Source organism: Ursus maritimus, unplaced genomic scaffold (genome assembly GCF_017311325.1).
Source record: "Ursus maritimus isolate PB19 unplaced genomic scaffold, ASM1731132v1 scaffold_26, whole genome shotgun sequence".
NCBI classification, from domain to species: Eukaryota; Metazoa; Chordata; class Mammalia; order Carnivora; family Ursidae; genus Ursus; species Ursus maritimus.
In genome coordinates this window covers 39,848,267-39,866,718 of record NW_024425119.1, presented here as the reverse complement: position 1 = coordinate 39,866,718, position 18,452 = coordinate 39,848,267, and the positions used below count along the sequence as shown (strand labels likewise).

Here is an 18,452-nt window from a genome sequence, read left to right as displayed (position 1 = left end):
AGCAAGGAAAAGGGAGAGATATCATAAATATTAGAGTCCCACTATTCAAGAATCATTTTATTTCCTCTCTTCTACATTTTTGGGAGGATTTGATTTTCTGGTTTTTTTCCTAACTTACTTAGAACTTAGCTCACTCATTGGTAGCCTATCTTCTTTTTCTTGTACATACATTTAAAGCTAAAAAACTTTAAAAATCCCTCTAGGGGCGCCTGGGTGGCACCGCGGTTAAGCGTCTGCCTTCGGCTCAGGGCGTGATCCTGGCGTTATGGGATGGAGCCCCACATCAGGCTGCTCCGATATGAGCCTGCTTCTTCCTCTCCCACTCCACCTGTTTGTGTTCCCTCTCTCGCTGGCTGTCTCTATCTCTGTCAAGTAAATAAATAAAATCTTTAAAAAAAAAATAAAAAATAAAAATCCCTCTAAACATGGTTTTAGCTGCATGTTATAAGTTCTTTGTATAAATTTCTATTATTCTATTTAAAATATTTTCTAATTTCTATTTTGATTTTTTTTTTATCCAACTGTTATTTAGATGTATATTTTGTCATACCTAAATATTTGGAGACTTTCTAATTAACTTTTGGATAACTAGCTTAAGTTCACTATGGTCAAATAACAATCTGTATGATTTTAATTCTCTAAAAATGGTGGTAATTTGCTGTATGGCCCAGTATGTGCTTAATTTTTGAAAATGTTCTAGATGCACTTAAGAAGTAATAAACAGGGGTGTCTGGGTGGCTCAGTCAGTTGAGTGTCCAACTCTTGATCTCAGTTCAGGTCTTGATCTCATGGTCTTGAGTTCAAGCCCTGCATTGGGCTCCATGCTGGGCAGTAGCTTACTTTAAAAAAAACAAACAAAAAAAGAAGTAATAAATAAATAAATAAATAAATAAATAAATAAATAAATAAATAAATAAAAAATATATATATAGACTTAGTTGTTAGGATATACTGTTCTAATTATGACAATTATATCACATTTGCTGGTCATATCATTCAAGTATTTTATATCCTTATTAATTCCTCATCTAATTGCTTTATCAGTTACTAAGACAGCTGTATTAAAATCTCCTACTATAATTATATATTTCTCTCCTTTTACTTCTGTCAATCTTTGTTTTAAACCCGTTATTAGAAGAGTGCCTGGGTGGCTCAGTCCGTTAAGCATCTGCCTTAGGCTAGGGTCTTGATCTCAGGGTCCTGGGATCAAGCCCTATATCAGGCTCCCTGCTCCACAGAGAGTCGGCTTCTCCCTCCCCCTGCCTGTACTCTCTCTCTCAAATAAATAAAAAATTTTAAAAATCTAAATCTATCATTAAAATTATTTTTGTTAAATTAAATGGTTTATCATTATGAAGTGCCCCTCCTTTATCCCTAATCATGCTTTTTTGCCTTAAAGTCTACTTTGCTGAATATTAATATATCCACATTCAGAACAGTTTTCTTTTGTTTAGTCTCTCTCTTTTTTTATTCTGGTAAAAAAAAAAAAAAAAGCACAGCATAAAACTTACCATCTTAACCATTTCTAAGTGTATATAGTTCAGTCGTGTTTAGTCACATTATTATACAACTACTCTCCAGAACTTTTTCATCTTACAAAATTAAAACTCTGTATCTATTAAACAACAACTCCCCATAGCCCATTATACCCCATAACACCCAACTCCTAACAATCACCATTCTACTTTCTGTGACTTTGACTACTGAAGATACCTTCTGTAAGTGGAATCCGATATTTGTATTTTTATGACTAGCTTATTTCACTTAGCATAATGTTCTTCAGGTTTATCCATGTTGCAGCATGTAGTGACTATTTTTTTAATTTAATAGCTTCCCTGGAGATTATAACATCTATTTTTGACTTGCAAAATTCTACTATTAATTGGCAGTTTTACCCCTCTTCCTTGATAAAGCAAGGGAGCTTATGTCCCTCCTAACTTATAAGCCATGACCACCATGCATGCTAATTCTCCGTGTTTTTTAAAAGTTATTTATTTGAGAGTGAGAGAGAGAGAGAGAGAGAGAGTCAGCGGAGGGGCAGAGGGAGAGAATCTTCAAGTAGACTCTGCACTGAGCAGGGAGCCCAACAAGACATGGGGCTTGATCTCACAGCCCATGAGTTCATGACTTGAGCCGAAACCAAGAGTTGGACACTCACTCAACTAAGCTACCCAGGCACCCCATCATTCTCTTTTTGTGTGTGGGTTTGTTTTTTTTTAATGAAAGATGTATTTTTTAATTTATTTTTGCGAGAGAGAGAAAGCGAGCACAAGCAGGGGGAGGGGCAGAGGGAGAGGGAGAAGCTGACTCCTGTTGAGCAGGGAGACCGATGCAGGACTTGATCCCAGGACCCTGGCATCATGACCTGAGCCGAAGGCAGATGCTTAACCGACTGAGCCACCCAGGCGTCCTCTCTATGTGTTTTCAAATCCTAATAAAACATTCTTTTTTTTTTTTTTTTAAGATTTTATTTATTTATTTATTTATTTGACAGAGAGAGAGACAGCCAGCGAGAGAGGGAACACAGCAGGGGGAGTGGGAGAGGAAGAAGCAGGCTCCCAGCGGAGGAGCCTGATGTGGGGCTTGATACCAGAACGCCAGGATCACGCCCTGAGCCGAAGGCAGACGCTTAACCGCTGTGCCACCCAGGCGCCCCCTAATAAAACATTCCTATTGTTTTATACAATCAATATTCATTTAGACTTGACCATGTATTTGTGGTTTGCTTTGCTATTCATGCCTTCTTGCATCTCCAACCGTCCAAGTGGGTCATCTTTCTTCTGTATTCGGAATACCTTTAGGATTTTTTCAGTGGGGTTCCAATGGTGATGACTTCTTTTTGGTTTTATTTTTGTGTTTTGTTGTTTTTTAAAATTGTGCTTATTTCTGCTTCATTCTAGAAGGATATTTTCACTGTATATGATGTATGTAGAATTGCAGACTAGCAGTTATTTTTATTCAGACCTTTAAAGATATCACCCTACTGTCCTCTGACCTCTATTGTTCCTGTTGAGAAGTTAGCTCTAAGTCTGTGATCCTTCCAAAAAAAAATTTTTTTTTAAGATTTTATTTATTTACCTGACAGAGAGCACAAGCGGGGGGAACGGCAAAGGGAGAGGGAGAAGCAGGCTCACCGCTGAGAAGGGAGCCCAATGCGGGGCTCGATCGTAGGACCCCAGGATCATCACCTGAGCCGAAGGCAGATGCTTAACCAACTGACCGACCCAGGCGCCCTCAAAATTGTACATTTTCTTCCTCTGGCTGCTATATTTTCTTTGTTTCCTAGAAATTTTACTATGATGTTATGAGGTGTGGATTTCTTTATATTTATTCTGCTTGTGATTTGTAGTACTTCCTGAATCTGTGGCTTGATGGTTTTCATGAATTTTGGGAAGTTATCAAGAGTATCTCCTCAAATACTCTTCCTTATTCTTTTTCTTCTGGAGTTCCCATTACACGTATGACATACCTAATCTCTGTTGCCTCTAGGTCTTTCACCTCCTTTTCTGTATTTCCTAATCTTTTGAATTTCCATGCATGATTTAGTTTCTTCTAATTTATAATGCAGTTCACTGATTCTTCTCAGATACTATCAATCTGTTTTCATTTTATTTTTTTAAAGATTTTATTTATTTGTTTATTTGAGAGAGAGAGAATGAGCATAAGCAGGGGGAGGGGCAGAGGGAGAGGGAGAGGGAGAAGCAGACTCCCTGCTGAGCAAGGAGCCCAATTCAGGGCTCAATCCCAGGACCCCAGGATCAAGACCAGAGCCAAAGGTAGATGCTTAACCAACTGAGCCACCAAGGTGCCCCTGTTTTTAAAACCATACATTGAGTTCATAGTTTCAATTACTGCATTTTTCTGGTCTAATATATGCATTACAAAATAGTTTGCCAGTTATCTGTTGAATTTCCCCACGTTGTCTTTATTTCCTTGAACCTTTTAAGAATATTTTATTTTTTTATTTTTATTTTTTGAAGAGTAGTTATTTTAAATGTGGTAACTTCAATATTTTGATCTCCTGTATATTTGTTCTACTATCTAATGTTTCTTGTTCCATATTCTTATTGTTTCATCCCCTCAGGTTTCTTTTTCTTTTTTTTAACATTTTATTTATTTATTTGACAGAGAGAGACAGCGAGAGAGGGAATACAAGCAAGGGAGTGGGAGAGGGAGAAGAAGGCTCCCTAGAGCAGGGAGCCTGATGCGGGGCTCGATCCCAAGACCCTGGGATCATGACCTGAGCAGAAGGCAGACACTTAATGGCTGAGCCACCCAGGCGCCCCTCCCCTCAGGTTTCTAATTATTTTTTCATTGTGTACTAAATAACCTATTTAAAAAACTGATAATGAGAGTAATCTGTGAAGATTTCCAAAGAGGATCTGTTTACTTGTCCCAGGGCACATATGTTACCTCAAACTAATTTCAGGTACTGAAATAATTTGAAACTAAGTTGCAATTCCTACAAAGGCAAGTCTTTTTCCACTCATCTTTACTACTAGGACTCAGTTTCTTGGGATCCTACCGCAGAGCAAGGAGGGATGGTCACTAGTCCCCACTCATACACCAGAAGGCCCTGGACATCAATCACTGTCTTCTTGGCTCCAGGAATTTGTCACCATTCAGCTTTTCAGCTGCTCTATCCTATTTGCTTCACCCCAAGTAATTGCCTGTCTATGTTATTCTCCCTTCAAAATGTTTACCTTCCCTATCTTTGGTCTAACGGATTCTTGCATGCACCAAACAAACCCTTCTGGACTAATTTTCAAAACAATACACATTTGAAAAACGTGGGGGGATTTTTTTTTTTTTTTTGTAGTAAGCAGATAAATGAGTAGTAAAGAAACAACTTAAATTGGTTCTAAGAATAACCTATTTTTTTAATTGTCCGGAGTAGAAAAATAAGCCACATTTACTTACTTGTTTCCCAACTTATATTAGATATTTTAGATACATTAGATATTTTACCCCTAAAAGAAAAAAGAGAGAAATATATGGCCTATTATTTCCAGTTACCTTTTGTAGAACAGTCAGCTAGAGCCTAAAAAAAAATATCCTCTTTATTGAATTTCTAAAAAGAGATGACATTAAAAAAGTATATTTAGAGTGAGTAAATGACTTTCAACAAAAAGAATGTGGTTGAGAACAATGAACCTAAAAGGCCCAAAGACTTGCTTTGGTTCTGTATTAATTTCCCATGGCTGTTACAATAAATTACCACAAACTTGGTAGCTCAAACAACAGACATTTATTCTGTCATAGTTCTAAAGCCTAGAAGTCCAAAACCAGTATCGCTGGGCTGAAATCAAGGTAACATCAAGGCCACACTCCCTCTACGAGCTCTAGAGGAGAATCTGTTCCTTGCCTTTTCCACTTGCTGGTAGGTGTAGGCATTCCTTGGCTTGCCACATCACTCCAATCTCTGCCCTCATCGTTACATAACGCCCTCTCTTCTATCTGAAACCTTCTTCTGCCTCCCCCTTATAAGGATACTTGTGACTGCCATCTAGGGCTCACCTGGATGATCCAGGATAACCTCCCCATCTGAAGATGGTGACAGATGGTAGCTACACCTGTGGTGAACATATAGCATTATATATAGTTTTCAAATCACTATGTTGTACACCTGAAACTAATGGAACAATGTGTGTCAACTATACTTCAATTAAAAAATTTAATTTTAAAAAAGAAAAAATCTGACGTATTTTTAAAATTATAAACTAACATCATTTGTTTCTAGACAATCTACAGTGTATCAAGGTAATGAGCTAGTTGTTGGAAAAACATACAAGAATAAAACTCAATTATTATCCCAGCAGGCTCAGAGTCTAATAGGAAAAGAAAGACAGGCATACAGTGAATGTTTGTAGGTATCACTGATGAAGTGGGACGTACAAAGAATAGAGGTTAGTTCTGACAGTTATTAAGGTTCCTTTAAATTTAAAAATTCTATGACTTTATAAAAACAGTTTGTAGCGCTCACATCGGTAGCACATATACTAAAATTGGAATGGTACAGAGAAGATTGGCATGGCCCCCACACAAGGATGACAAGCAAATTCATGAAGTGTTCCACAAAAAAGGGTTTTTTAAATTAAAATTTAAAAATAAAAACAGGTTGTAGCTCTTCTCTTTCAAAGGAAGTCCTCACATCCATTAGGATAGCTATTGAAAAAGCAAACAAAACAACAAGTGTTGGGGAAGATGTAAACAAGCTAGAACCCTGTGTACTGCTGGTGGGAACATAAAATGGTACATCTGCTACCGAAAACAAAATGGCAGTTCTCACAAAATTAAACAGAATTACCATTAATCCGGCAATTCCACTCTTGGCTATAAACCCAAAAGAAGTGAGAGCAGGGATTTCAAAAGGTTATCTGCGCACCCATGTTCACAGCAGTATTATTTACAATATTCAGAAAGTGGAAACAACCCAAGTGCCCATCCACAGATAAATAAACAAAATGTGATAATACATACAATGGAACGTTATTCAGCTTTAAAAAGGAAGGAAATTCTGACATGGATTCACAACATGGATTAACTCTGAACACATTATCTTTCGTGAAACAAGACAGTCATAAAAGACAAATACTATATGATTCCACTTGTATGAGTTATCAAGAGTAGTCAAATTCAGAGAAACAGAAAACAGAAGGTAGGATGGGAGTTTCCAGGGATCAGGATAAGGGAGAGTAGGGTTATTGGATACAGAGTTTCTGTTTTGTGAAATGAAAAAAAGTTGGGGAGGGCGGAAGAAAGGAAGAGAGAAACATTTAGGTAGATCCATACGAAACAAAAAGTAGTGAAGCAATTAAGCAATAGCACAGTACTGAGACAGAGAAACTAGTCGTGCATGATCAGCTATGTAATTTAAGTCAGCTATTTTAATGTTTCAGAGGTTTAAAGATCAGACGTGAAGGTGTTTTGTAGCTGAATAGTTTCACAAGTGGGAAAAGAGGAAGAGAGAGAACTAAAGTTAAGTGCAAAATGAAGTCAACAAAAAAAGGACAATACTTGTGAACTTGCCCTTATCATTATAACTTCATAAATATTGTTAGACACTTACAGGCAAACACGGTTTTTATGTCTAGAAAAATATTAGCAAATCTGTTTTTTTTTTTAGAGTCTGTGTACCATCCCCAGAGATAGTGATTAAAAAATAATATATATTTTTTTAAATTTCCACGATGATTCTGAGATACAGTCAAGTTTGAGAGAAAGATATTACTTGACCCAAAGCAGGGCTCCTAAAATTTTAAAAATTACAATCGTTTGGTCTCATCCTTCTCTAGTCTCTAAAGACTATTTAGAGAGAAAATTAGGATCATTAGTGTCTGTGGGAATCAGAACTAAACCTATTCACAACCTTGGATTACCCCCAGAACTGGTTTCCTTTTATCTAGTGCTAAATTCAGACATCAGTCAGGAAAAGGTAAAAAGTTGTAAGTAATTACCCCGCTATAAATTTATATCATGAACCTAATAGGTTCCCAAATATCTGCTATGGGTTCTACTCAAAAGTTCTCTTATTTGATTTTCAACAGTGGGGTGCCCGACAAACAGTTCAAGTAATCCAAGGGTAAGGCCCACAAGAGATTTTTGGCAGAAGCATTTTTCCCTAATTAACTAGTAAGCCACATGAACCAGTAGGCTACTTAATGTCTAAAGACCTGCCCCCTGTAGTCACTATTTAATTCAGACCTATTCAAACCACCAGGTATAAAGAACTAGTTGTTTTTATTGTTTTAATTTCTAATCTTTGAGGACAAGTGCTTTATAAAAACAATAAAACTGGGCTTGAGGGTGGTGGGAAGAAGTTGGGCAAGTCCTCTCCTTAAAACACAAGTATTAAACTGAACAAAACTGTCAAAAACAACCATCTCAGGGCTCTGGAAATCAATCAAAGGCCACAACAAATTATTGAGAAACTGCTAAAGCCTTAAGTAAGAACAATGAAGTCTCTACCATTCTTGCCTAGGTCTGCTCCCATTCATATCTCCAGCTCCGTGGAGAACAAGAGCTTTACCAGGGCAGGGCTAGCCATAAAAATCAGCAGCTTTATTGCCAAAGAAGGCTAACTAGAGAGGAGGGCAAAACTCCATAGCTCTCTCAGCTCAAGTGGAGAACTCAGAAAAAAATTTTTTTAAACTTGCTGCTTCGCTAGCCTGAAGTTGGAGTCTTGGTTAGGTGAGTGATAAACGAATAGGAAATTTAAAGGGAAATCCTGGAAATGAAAGAACCATAGAAAAGCTAGATGAGTTCTCTACACATCCCTAGCTAAATGAGAAACTATGCACATGCACGGGGAAACCCAAGAGGCCAGTGGAAAGTAAAAGTGAAAACAAACTTAAGAACCGCCTGAATTTTGAATGTCCTCCTCAACACACATAGTTCAATTAGCAGAGGATAAAAGCTATGCATCAGCCAGTCCAAATCACTGGCTGACCAATAAGCATTGCAGACTCAGGGACAATCCCTAAAAAGTAAAAATAAAAAATAAAAATTAGAATTTAAAAAATTGTGCAGGGGCACCTGGGTGGCTCAGCAGTTAAGCGTCTGCCTTCGGCTCAGGGCGTGATCCCGGCGTTATGGGATCGAGCCCCACATCAGGCTCTTCCACTATGAGCCTGCTTCTTCCTCTCCCACTCCCCCTGCTTGTGTTCCCTCTCTCGCTGGCTGTCTCTATCTCTGTCGAATAAATAAATAAAATCTTTTAAAAAAAATAAAATAAAAATAAAAAAAATAAAAAATAAAAAATTGTGCAGATACACTTGTGATGTACACATGGGACAGGTAGAGAGGTAGATGCCTCAGTTTATGTCCAGGCTAATTATTTTTAAAATACCTCAAGCAAATAAGTTAAGAATCTGGAGTTAATATATTACCTTAATTATCCACTTAAAAAAAAGCCAAGAAAGAAAGAAAGATTCATACATAGGAAAACACCAATCAATAGAAACCGCCTCTGAGTGGGTCCACAAGTTGGTGGACTTAACCAACAAAAACTTCAAAACAACTAATACAAACGTATTCAAGGAATTAAAGGAAAATACAGTCATAGTGACTTAACAAACAGAGAATCTCAATAGAGAAATAGAAACTGTAAGGTAAAACTAAAAAGAAATTCTAATTGAAAATATAATACCCAAATGAAAAAGTCACCAGATAGGCTTAATAGCAAATTTGAGATAGCAGAAGAAAAAAACCAGTGAACTTGAAGAGAACAACAGGAATTAATCTAAATAAAGGAAGAAGAATATGAAAAAAATTTTTTGAAGAAAAAAGAAAAATGTTCCTCAGTCACCTGTGGGATAACATTAAGCTTACCAATATATACATCACAGGATTCCTAGCAGGGGAGGAGAGAGCGAAAGGAGCAGGAAAAAAAATTTTTTTGATGAAATAATGGCAAACATTTGATGAAATTCCCAAGAAATCCATACTAAATTGCATCAAACTGCTAAAGACAAAGAGAAAATCTTGACAACAAGAAAAAATGATTCATCACAGAGGAACAACAATACGACATATTCAGTGGAAAAGCATGTTCTAAGTGCCAAACTCTATAGCCAGCAAAACAATCCTTCAGAAATGAAGATAAAGACATCCAGATTAAAAAAAAGAAAAAAAGTCTAAAAGAATCCATTCCTGTCAGACTTGTGCACAAGAAAAACTAAATCCTACCAACAGTGTAAGAGGGATCCCCTTTCTCCACATCCTCTCCAACATTTGTTGTTTCCTGCCTTGTCAATTTTTGCCATTCTAACTGGTGTAAGGTGGTATCTCAAGGTGGTTTTGATTTGAATTTCCCTGATGGCTAATGATTTTGAACATTTTTTTCATGTGTCTATTAGCCATTTGTATGTCTTCATTGGAAAAGTATCTGTTCATATCTTCTGCCCATTTTTTTATTTGATTGTTTCACGTGTATTGAGTTTGAGAAGCTCTTTGTAGATCTTGGATACTAGCCACTTTGGAAAACAGTGTGGAGGTCCCTTAAAAAGTTAAAAATTGAGGGGCACCTGGGTAGTGCAGTCGTTAAGCGTCTGCCTTCAGCTCAGGGCGTGATCCTGGCGTTCCCGGATCGAGTCCCACATTGGGCTCCTCGGCTGGGAGCCTGCTTCTTCCTCTCCCTCTCCCCTGCTATGTTCCCTCTCTCGCTGGCTGTCTTTCTGTCACATAAATAAATAAAATCTTAAAAAAAAAAAAAAACGTTAAAAATTGAGCTACCCTATGATCCAGCAATTGCACTACTGGGTATTTACCCCAAAGATACAGACACAGTGAAGAGAAGGGCCATATGCACCCCAATGTTCATAGCAGCATTGTCCACAATAGCTAAATCGTGGAAGGAGCCGAGATGCCCTTCTGTTGAATTATTAAGAAGATGGATTAAGAAGATGTGGTCCATATATACAATGGAATATTACTCAGCCATCAGAAAGAACGATTACACAACATTTGCAGCAACATGGACGGGACTGGAGGAGATTATGCTAAGTGAAATAAGTCAAGCGGAGAAAGACAATTATCATATGGTTTCACTCATTTATGGAACATAAGAAATAGGAAGATCGGTAGGAGAAGGAAGTGAAGAATGAAGGGGGGGTAAACAGAAGGGGGAATGAACCATGAGAGACTGTGGACTCTGGGAAACAAACCGAGGGCTTCAGAGGGGAAGGGGGTAGGGGATTGGGATAGGCTGGTGATGGGTATTAAGGAGGACACATATTGCATGGAGCACTGGGTGTTATACGCAAATAATGAATCATGGAACATTGCATCAAAAACTGGGATGTCGGGGCGCCTGGGTGGCACAGCAGTTAAGCGTCTGCCTTCGGCTCAGGGCGTGATCCTGGCGTTATGGGATCGAGCCCCACATCAGGCTCTTCTGCTATGAGCCTGCTTCTTTCTCTCCTACTCCCCCTGCTTGTGTTCCCTCTCTCACTGGCTGTCTCTATCTCTGTCGAATAAATAAATAAAATCTTAAAAACAAAACAAAAAAAAACTGGGATGTACTGTATGGTGACTAATATAACAAAATAAAAACTACAAAAAAAAAAAAGAAAAAGAAAAACTAAATCTTTCAGGCTGAAAGGAAATAAAACCAGACAGTAACTCAAATCCAGAGGAAGGAATTAAGAGTACTCAAAATGGTAAATATTTGGGTAAATATAAAGACTACATATATTTTTTCTCTTTTCTCCAAATTTCTTCAAAAAACGTAAGATTGCTTAAAACAACAATGATAACAACATATTGTTGTGGTTATATACGGATGTGATATATATGAAATAGTAGTACAAAAGCAGGGGAGAGGAAACAAGGCTATATTGGAACAAAGCTACTATATTTTACTGGAATTAAGTCAGTATTATCCAGAAGTAGCTTGTAACAAGTTAAAGATGCATATTGCAATCCTAGAACAGCCACTAATAAAATAACTATTTAAGAAATAGTTTTTTTAAAAATCAGAGGAATTAATACACTAAGAAGTATAAAATATAAATATATAATATATAAAATACAAAAATATATTAAAAAGAAGGCAATAAAGCAGTAGAAGAGGAACCAAAAATAATATGTAGAAAACAGCAAATAGCAGGCATAAACCAAATCATGCTTATAAATACATTAACTGTTGAATGGACTAATCAAAATGTAGAGCCGTTAGACTGAATAAAAAGGCAAGATCCAACTATATGGTGTCTACGAGAGACACCTCTTAGTTCAAAACACAAACAGACTGGAAGCGAAGGATGAGGGTTTCAGCACCACGCCCCACCAAAAAAAAGAGAGAGGATGAAAAAGATAATTCCTGAAAACAGTAAGTATAAAAGAGCTGGGATTGCTATATTAATATCAGAAAAATTAAAACTTCAAAGACATATTCCTAGAGAGAAAGAATATTTCATAAGAAAATCAATATATCAAGAAGATAAAACAATTATAAATGTATGTATACTTAATAACAGAGTCCCAAAATATGTAAATTAAAAGCTGACAAAACAGAAAGGAAAAATACACAATTCAACAACTGTAGCTGAAGATTCACTACTTTTCTCTTAGTAAATGACAGAACAACTGAACGGCAAATTAGGATATAGATGGCTTACACCACGATCACCCAACTTGACCTAACATATAGAGAACACTCTCCCAACAACAGATCAGTACACGTTCTTTTCAAGCATACAGGGCACATTCCAGGACAAATCATATACCAGACAAATACATCACAAGAACAGAAAACTACAGACTGATATCCCTCATGAATGTAAGTTTTAAAAACTGTACCAAAATATTAGCCAACAGAAACCAGTAACATAAAAAAGGGATCGTACAATATGACCAAATGGGATTTATTTATTTATTTTATTCCTGAGAGACACAGAGAGAGAGGCAGAGGCAGAGGGAGAAGCAGGTTCCCCGAAGAGCAAGGAGCCCGATGAGGGACTCAATCCCAGGACCCTGGGATCAGAACCTGAGCCGAAGGCAGAGGCTTAACCAACAGAGCCACCCAGGTGCCCCCTCAATGGGATTTAATACCAGGAATGCAGCATTGTTTATCATCTGAAAATTAATTAATATTCTATATTAATAAAGGACAAAAATCACATGATGATATGAATAGATCGGGGTTTCCTCAGCAGCACTGACCTCTGGCCCAGGCAGTCTTTGTTGTGGAGGGCTGTTTTGTGCACTGCAGGACGTTTACCGCACCCTCGAGCTATACCCACTAGATGCCAGTAGCACCTTGCCCGCAAGTTGTGACCTACAAAAATGTCTCCACACATTGGCAAATCTCCCCAAGGGGCAAAATCGTCCCTGTTTGGGGAGGACTGAAATAAATGCAGAAAAAACATTTGCCAAAAATCCCAACACCCGTTCATGTGAAAACTCAGCAAAACAGGAATAGAAAGGAACTTCCTCAAACTGATAAAGGGCATCCAGGAAAACCCTACAACTAACATCATACTTAACAGTGAGAGACTAAATGCCTCCCTCCAAGCTTTTATAAGTACTTTGTGCTTTTTTTTGTTCAACTAGATTATACATATAGATTTAGTTCAGAGAAAGTCCTAACAACTTTTGTTTCCAACTACATGTAAATCCAGGCTATATTCAAATCGAAATTTGTCAGCACTTAATGCCTATGATATGGTCAAAAATTCAAATTCATATTTTAGTAATTAAGTACCAATTACAAAAAGCAATGAATCCTTCTTAGAGCTCTGGCAAAATACAGACATGAATTAAACAAAGACTCGTTTTAACAAGGTCGAAGCAATTGGCTTAAGTTAATTTTTTAAGGAAAAACTAAATGCTAAACTTTTTAGATGGAATTGTTTTATTTTAAAGTCTGGAGTCCTATTTTTACTATAGCATTTTCCCTTTGTAGGAGGAAAACAGATACTCAGTGTTTGAAACATAACTGGGAAGAAAGCAAACTGAATCATGATGACTAAGAAGAGACAAACTTTGGTTATAAAAACTTGTCTGTTGATAATCTCATTCTATAAAACAGTTCTTTAGTAATCTAACCATTCCTTAGAACTCAAATTCCTTTATACGGATTTACTATACAATGAGTATAGTAACCACATGCTTTCAGAACCACAAGCAGCTCCGGTGCGTTATTTTCTTAAAATGAGGTTTGTGAACTACCAAGTCAAAATGAAGTTTAAAAGCATTTCCCGTCGTATTTAACACCTGACACCTGGATCTACAGCTCTGTTTCGAATTAAAGAACATTAACTTTAAATTGAAAATTAAATTCAATGAGGGGAAAAAAGCCAGGATAGCTATGGTCATTCTTTCAACAAATATATTCCAGTTATGTATAATAGTTGTAGTGCTACTGTTGCATTTGTCCCTTTGCATTTTTGCAGCTGTTCTAAGAAAGGTGAAAAAGTGCTTTTAGAGTCTTCATTGTCTTTGCCTTTCTTCTAACTATTCTCGGTATTTCTTGATTCTTTGCATCTTACATTTTACTTTAGACAAGAAGCTAGAGTAATAATCCCGGAAGGAAAGCTAAAGAAGGAATCTAAAACTGGAAACATTTACTCTTGCTTCATTTCCTGTCTCCAATGAAAAAAACATCAACTCACAGGATATAGAATATCCTGCAGTAAGTTATCTCCCACCATGCCCCCTAACATATGTTCACACTCCAGAGTGCATTTTCTAGATGCAGTTGGCTTTGCTGCAAATATATTCCAATTTAATGTTCATAAAGGCAGAAAAGCAATTGTTACATGAATTCCCAAACCAGTAACACACAAAACTATAATCTAACATCCACAAATACTTAGATAATTAAAGAGACAACAGATAAAGTTGTGAATGTTCTATACTCTTCTAAAATTAACTGCAGTCAAGACAAAGAGATAAATTGAACCTATCAGTAGTACTGCACTGGGTGAGGGAAAATATAACATTAAGAGAACCTTTTAAAAATATATAGATCATTATTCCACAACTATGCTTTTAACAATTTATGCCCACATGTAATCTTACCCTTCTGGTTTTGTTTCCTAGACATTGTGGTTTCTTTGATCTCAAAAAATACAGATGAAAAGTATCCTTTTGTCTTGTCTGGGTTCTGACCGTAGTTATCTCTGATTTAAAAGTAGGCAACGGAAGTCTGTAGTTGGAGGTGATAAATACCAAATCGTGGTTATCTGAAATTCTGCTCAGTAGCTGTTGATCTCCTTTCCTTCTCTTGTATCAACTTCTTGTCAGGAAATATCATTGCAGACATTCATGTCTCATTCTCCAGGGAGATTCTGGAGGGAAAACACACAAACACATTCACTATTACAGCAACAGCTATCTGTACAAAATTTCTAACAGATACCCACAGGTTTTACTTTGTATTTTTTCTAAACAAAACTACCTATTAAAAGGAAGGTACTCTAGAAAGAATGTAGTCATAGTCATAAAAAGCAATATTTTGCTTCGTAAGAAACTTTAATCTTAGAGAAAGAGACCCAACCAAGAAACAAACTCTGAGCTATAGAGAACAAACTGCCAGTTACCAGAGGGGAGGTGGATGGGGGGACAGATGAAATAGGGGATGGGGATTAAGGAGGGCACTTGTGAAGAGCACCTTGTGTTGTATGGAATCGTTGAATGACTCTATAGTACACCTGAAACTAATGTAACAGTGTATGTTAACTATATGGGAATTAAAAGAAAAAAAAACTTTAATCTTAAAATCAGACCATCTTAGTTCAGAAAGAAGCTGTCTTACTCTTACCTTTTGTATCTATCTCAAAAATCTCATCCCCAACTCTGCTTCACAAAGTAAATTATTATCTCTTAACACTCCATTAGATCTTTCTTACCACCTGCTCTTCTTCCCCAAATCAAGGGTCTTTTTTCTGCCTCTAGGATTTCCTGTATCTAACCTCTCTTCAAGTTTCCCAGCTCAAATACAGGTGCAAGAAAACTGGGGAAGGGGGTGGGTGAATGGGGAAAGCACAAAGGAATTTTAATAAGAAAAACTGGAAACAGCAAAATTTCGATTAGTCAATAGTGCAGGAAGCAAGCTGTAAAGATACAAATGCTATTCTTTCCCATATATTACTGAACTTTAAAAAATACATGACCAAGATTTCTGGGTAAAGAAAGCATGATCAAAGGACTCTTCTATCTGGACAGCTGACAGGAAAAACATTTTACAAGATTCAACCCAAGAAGGAAATGAGAGCAACCTTATGTGAAATACTGTCTAATATGAATGGAGGAGAATGAAGGAATAAGTAGACAGCCCTGGTAAAGTTAAAAAAAAAAAAATCCACCAAGGAATAAGAGCCTCTGTGGATACAGAGAATAGATTGGTGATTACCTGAGGAAGGGGGAGTAGAAAAAATGGGTGAAGGGGGCAAAAGATTCAAATTTCCTGTTATAAGATGAATAAGTCAAGGGATGTCACATACAACAAGGTGACTAGTTCATACCACATTCCATATTTGAAAGTAGCTAGGAAAGTGGATCTTGAAAGTTCTCATCACAAGAAAAAAAATTTTGTATAGTGAGAGATGTTAACTGGACTAACTGTGGTGATCATTTTGCAATATATACAAATACTGAGTTATTAGACTGTACACCTGAAACTAGTATGTTATATCAATTATACTCCCAAGAGTATAAGTCAAGTCCCCACTATGGGACTTGAGGAAAGACAGGCTGACCCTCTGGGGCTTACTAACTTTCAGAGAATTGAGCCAAATCGGGAAAAACAGCCATAGCCTATGGAATTACATGGAATTTACCACTGGATAGAGTGGATCTGATAGAAAACACTTACGAGATTTTATTTTATTTTTTTAGATTTCATTTACTTATTTGAGAGAGAGAGAGAGAGAACAAGTGGGTGGAGAGGCAGAGGGAAAGGGAGAAGCAGACTCCCTGCTGAGCAGGGAGCCTGACACTGGGCTCTATCCCAGGATCCTGAGATCATGACCTGAGCTGACGGCAGATACTTAACCAACTGAGCCACCCACGTGCCCCAACACTTTATGAGATTTTAGAAGAAAGAACAGAATTTAGATAGATCTATCACAAAGAATTAAACTCTTCAATGACAAGCTCTTCTCTACCCTCATGTCCTCAGCTTACAAGAAAAGAGGATGAGGGGCACCTGGGCGGCTCAGTCGGTTAAGCGTTCGACTCTTGATCTCAGCTCAGGTCTTGATCTCAGCGTTGTGAATTCAAGGCCTGCATTGGGCTGTACATTGGGCATGGAGCCTTCTTAAAAAATAAAAAATAAAAAAATTTAAAAAAAGATAAAAACAGAATGAATGGAATGGAGGAAAGCCATCAGAAGAAAAAAAAAAGACTGCAATTAGAAAATAATATTAGAACATTAAAATGATCCAATCTGAGCATAATTAGAATCAATATAGGGACTCAAAAAATATAGAATTCAATAAAGGAAACAAAAAAAAAAGCATTCATAGCTACTATGCAGGAAAATTCCCTTGAAATAGGGATCTGAATCTGTTCACTGCCCACCTCCAATCTACCAGAAGGAACTGGACCACTTCTCACTACCTCTCCTGCTACTACCCTCATCTAAGCCACAATCATTTCTCCTCTGCATTGCTATCATCAGGACTGTAATATTCTCTTAACTGGCATACTGAGTCTTCTATCCTGCCACACTTCAGCTTCCATTTCACTAAGGCTGCTTTTAAAATTATAACATGAACTGTCTCAACTCTGCTGCTCAAAGCCCTCCAGCAGCTCCCCATTTCATCCAAAGGAAAAGCCAGAGTCCTTACAGTGAGTGGCCCAAAAGGTCTTATCTGCCTCTCTTTACCTCTCTGACATAATTTCCCACTACTCTCCCCCTCTGGTACTCCATTCTAGCCGCACTGGCCTCTTTACTGTCCCTTTTATACCCTAGGTATGTTCTCACCTTCAGGCCCTTAAGGCGTCCCCTCTGCCAGGAATGTTCATCTTTAGATATCTACATGAAGTAATTCCTCACCTCCTTCAGGTCTGTTCTCAACTGCTACTTTCTCTGTGGTTATTCATGAAAAACTACTGAATGTGGGGTAAGAAGAGCAGGAATCTGTGGCACTATTGCCCAAGGCGGTTCCCATCACCCCCAGGTCAGTGGGGAAGGTAGTTCTACCACGGCAGGGAAAGCCATAAAAACCAGCAGCTTCACTCACAGAGAGGGCTGACTTGATTTGAAGCAAAGCATAGAATTCCACACCCTTCATCATCAGTAACAATGTGTATTCTTGGTGGCAAATGAATAAGCCATGAGGATGCTGTCATCGTTAGTACAAGCAATGGGCCAGCAGACTAGACAGAATTTAAAGGGAAATCTGGAAACAAGACTATAAAGGATAAGTGCTCACACATCCATACTGGAGAGACCAGAGAGGACCCACCAGGAGCTTATAAAAACAGGAAAAGAAAACATGACAGGGCCCCGTGGAAAGTAAGTCTGACCAGACTTTTAAAATGTCTGAATTTTGAAGGAGCGCCCTTCACCCACAAAGATCTACTGGCAGAGAGTGGAAGCCCTACACCTCAATCTTTGACAAGTGGCTAACTGACCACTAAGCTATACAGATACAGGTGTGATTCCAGGAAGACAGACTTAAAAATAAAAGCAAATTAAAAAGCACAAAATGCTGAGCAGATATTAGTAGCCACACACTTGGGAAAAACATTCCACAGATTTAGGCCAGGCAACAAAACAGAACAACCCTCCAAGGGAAAAACAAATCAGAATCCAAAGTTGCTACAATTTATTATGTAAAATGTCTAGTTTCAACAAAAATTTATGAGACATGGGGGCGCCTGGGTGGCACAGCAGTTGAGCGTCTGCCTTCGGCTCAGGGCGTGATCCTGGAGTTATGCGATCGAGCCCCACATCAGGCTCCTCTGCTGGGAGCCTGCTTCTTCCTCTCCCGCTCCCCCTG

At 37.8% G+C, this 18,452-nt stretch overlaps 1 protein-coding gene and 1 non-coding gene across 3 annotated transcripts in view; one reads left to right on the top strand and one right to left on the bottom strand.

Annotated features, from left to right (window-relative positions):
• SPATS2 (spermatogenesis associated serine rich 2) overlaps positions 1-18,452 on the bottom strand; it is a 136,861-nt gene that overhangs the window by 52,660 nt on the left and 65,749 nt on the right. For both annotated transcript variants that reach the window (XM_040642411.1, XM_040642410.1), the window contains exon 2: positions 14,524-14,792. In XM_040642411.1, coding sequence (XP_040498345.1) covers positions 14,524-14,548 — 25 coding nt within the window. In that variant the 5' untranslated portion in view covers positions 14,549-14,792. The remainder of the gene's footprint in view (positions 1-14,523; positions 14,793-18,452) is intronic.
• Positions 5,976-6,082, top strand: LOC121105462. The gene has a single exon (XR_005837990.1). It is a non-coding gene; the product is annotated as a U6 spliceosomal RNA (small nuclear RNA).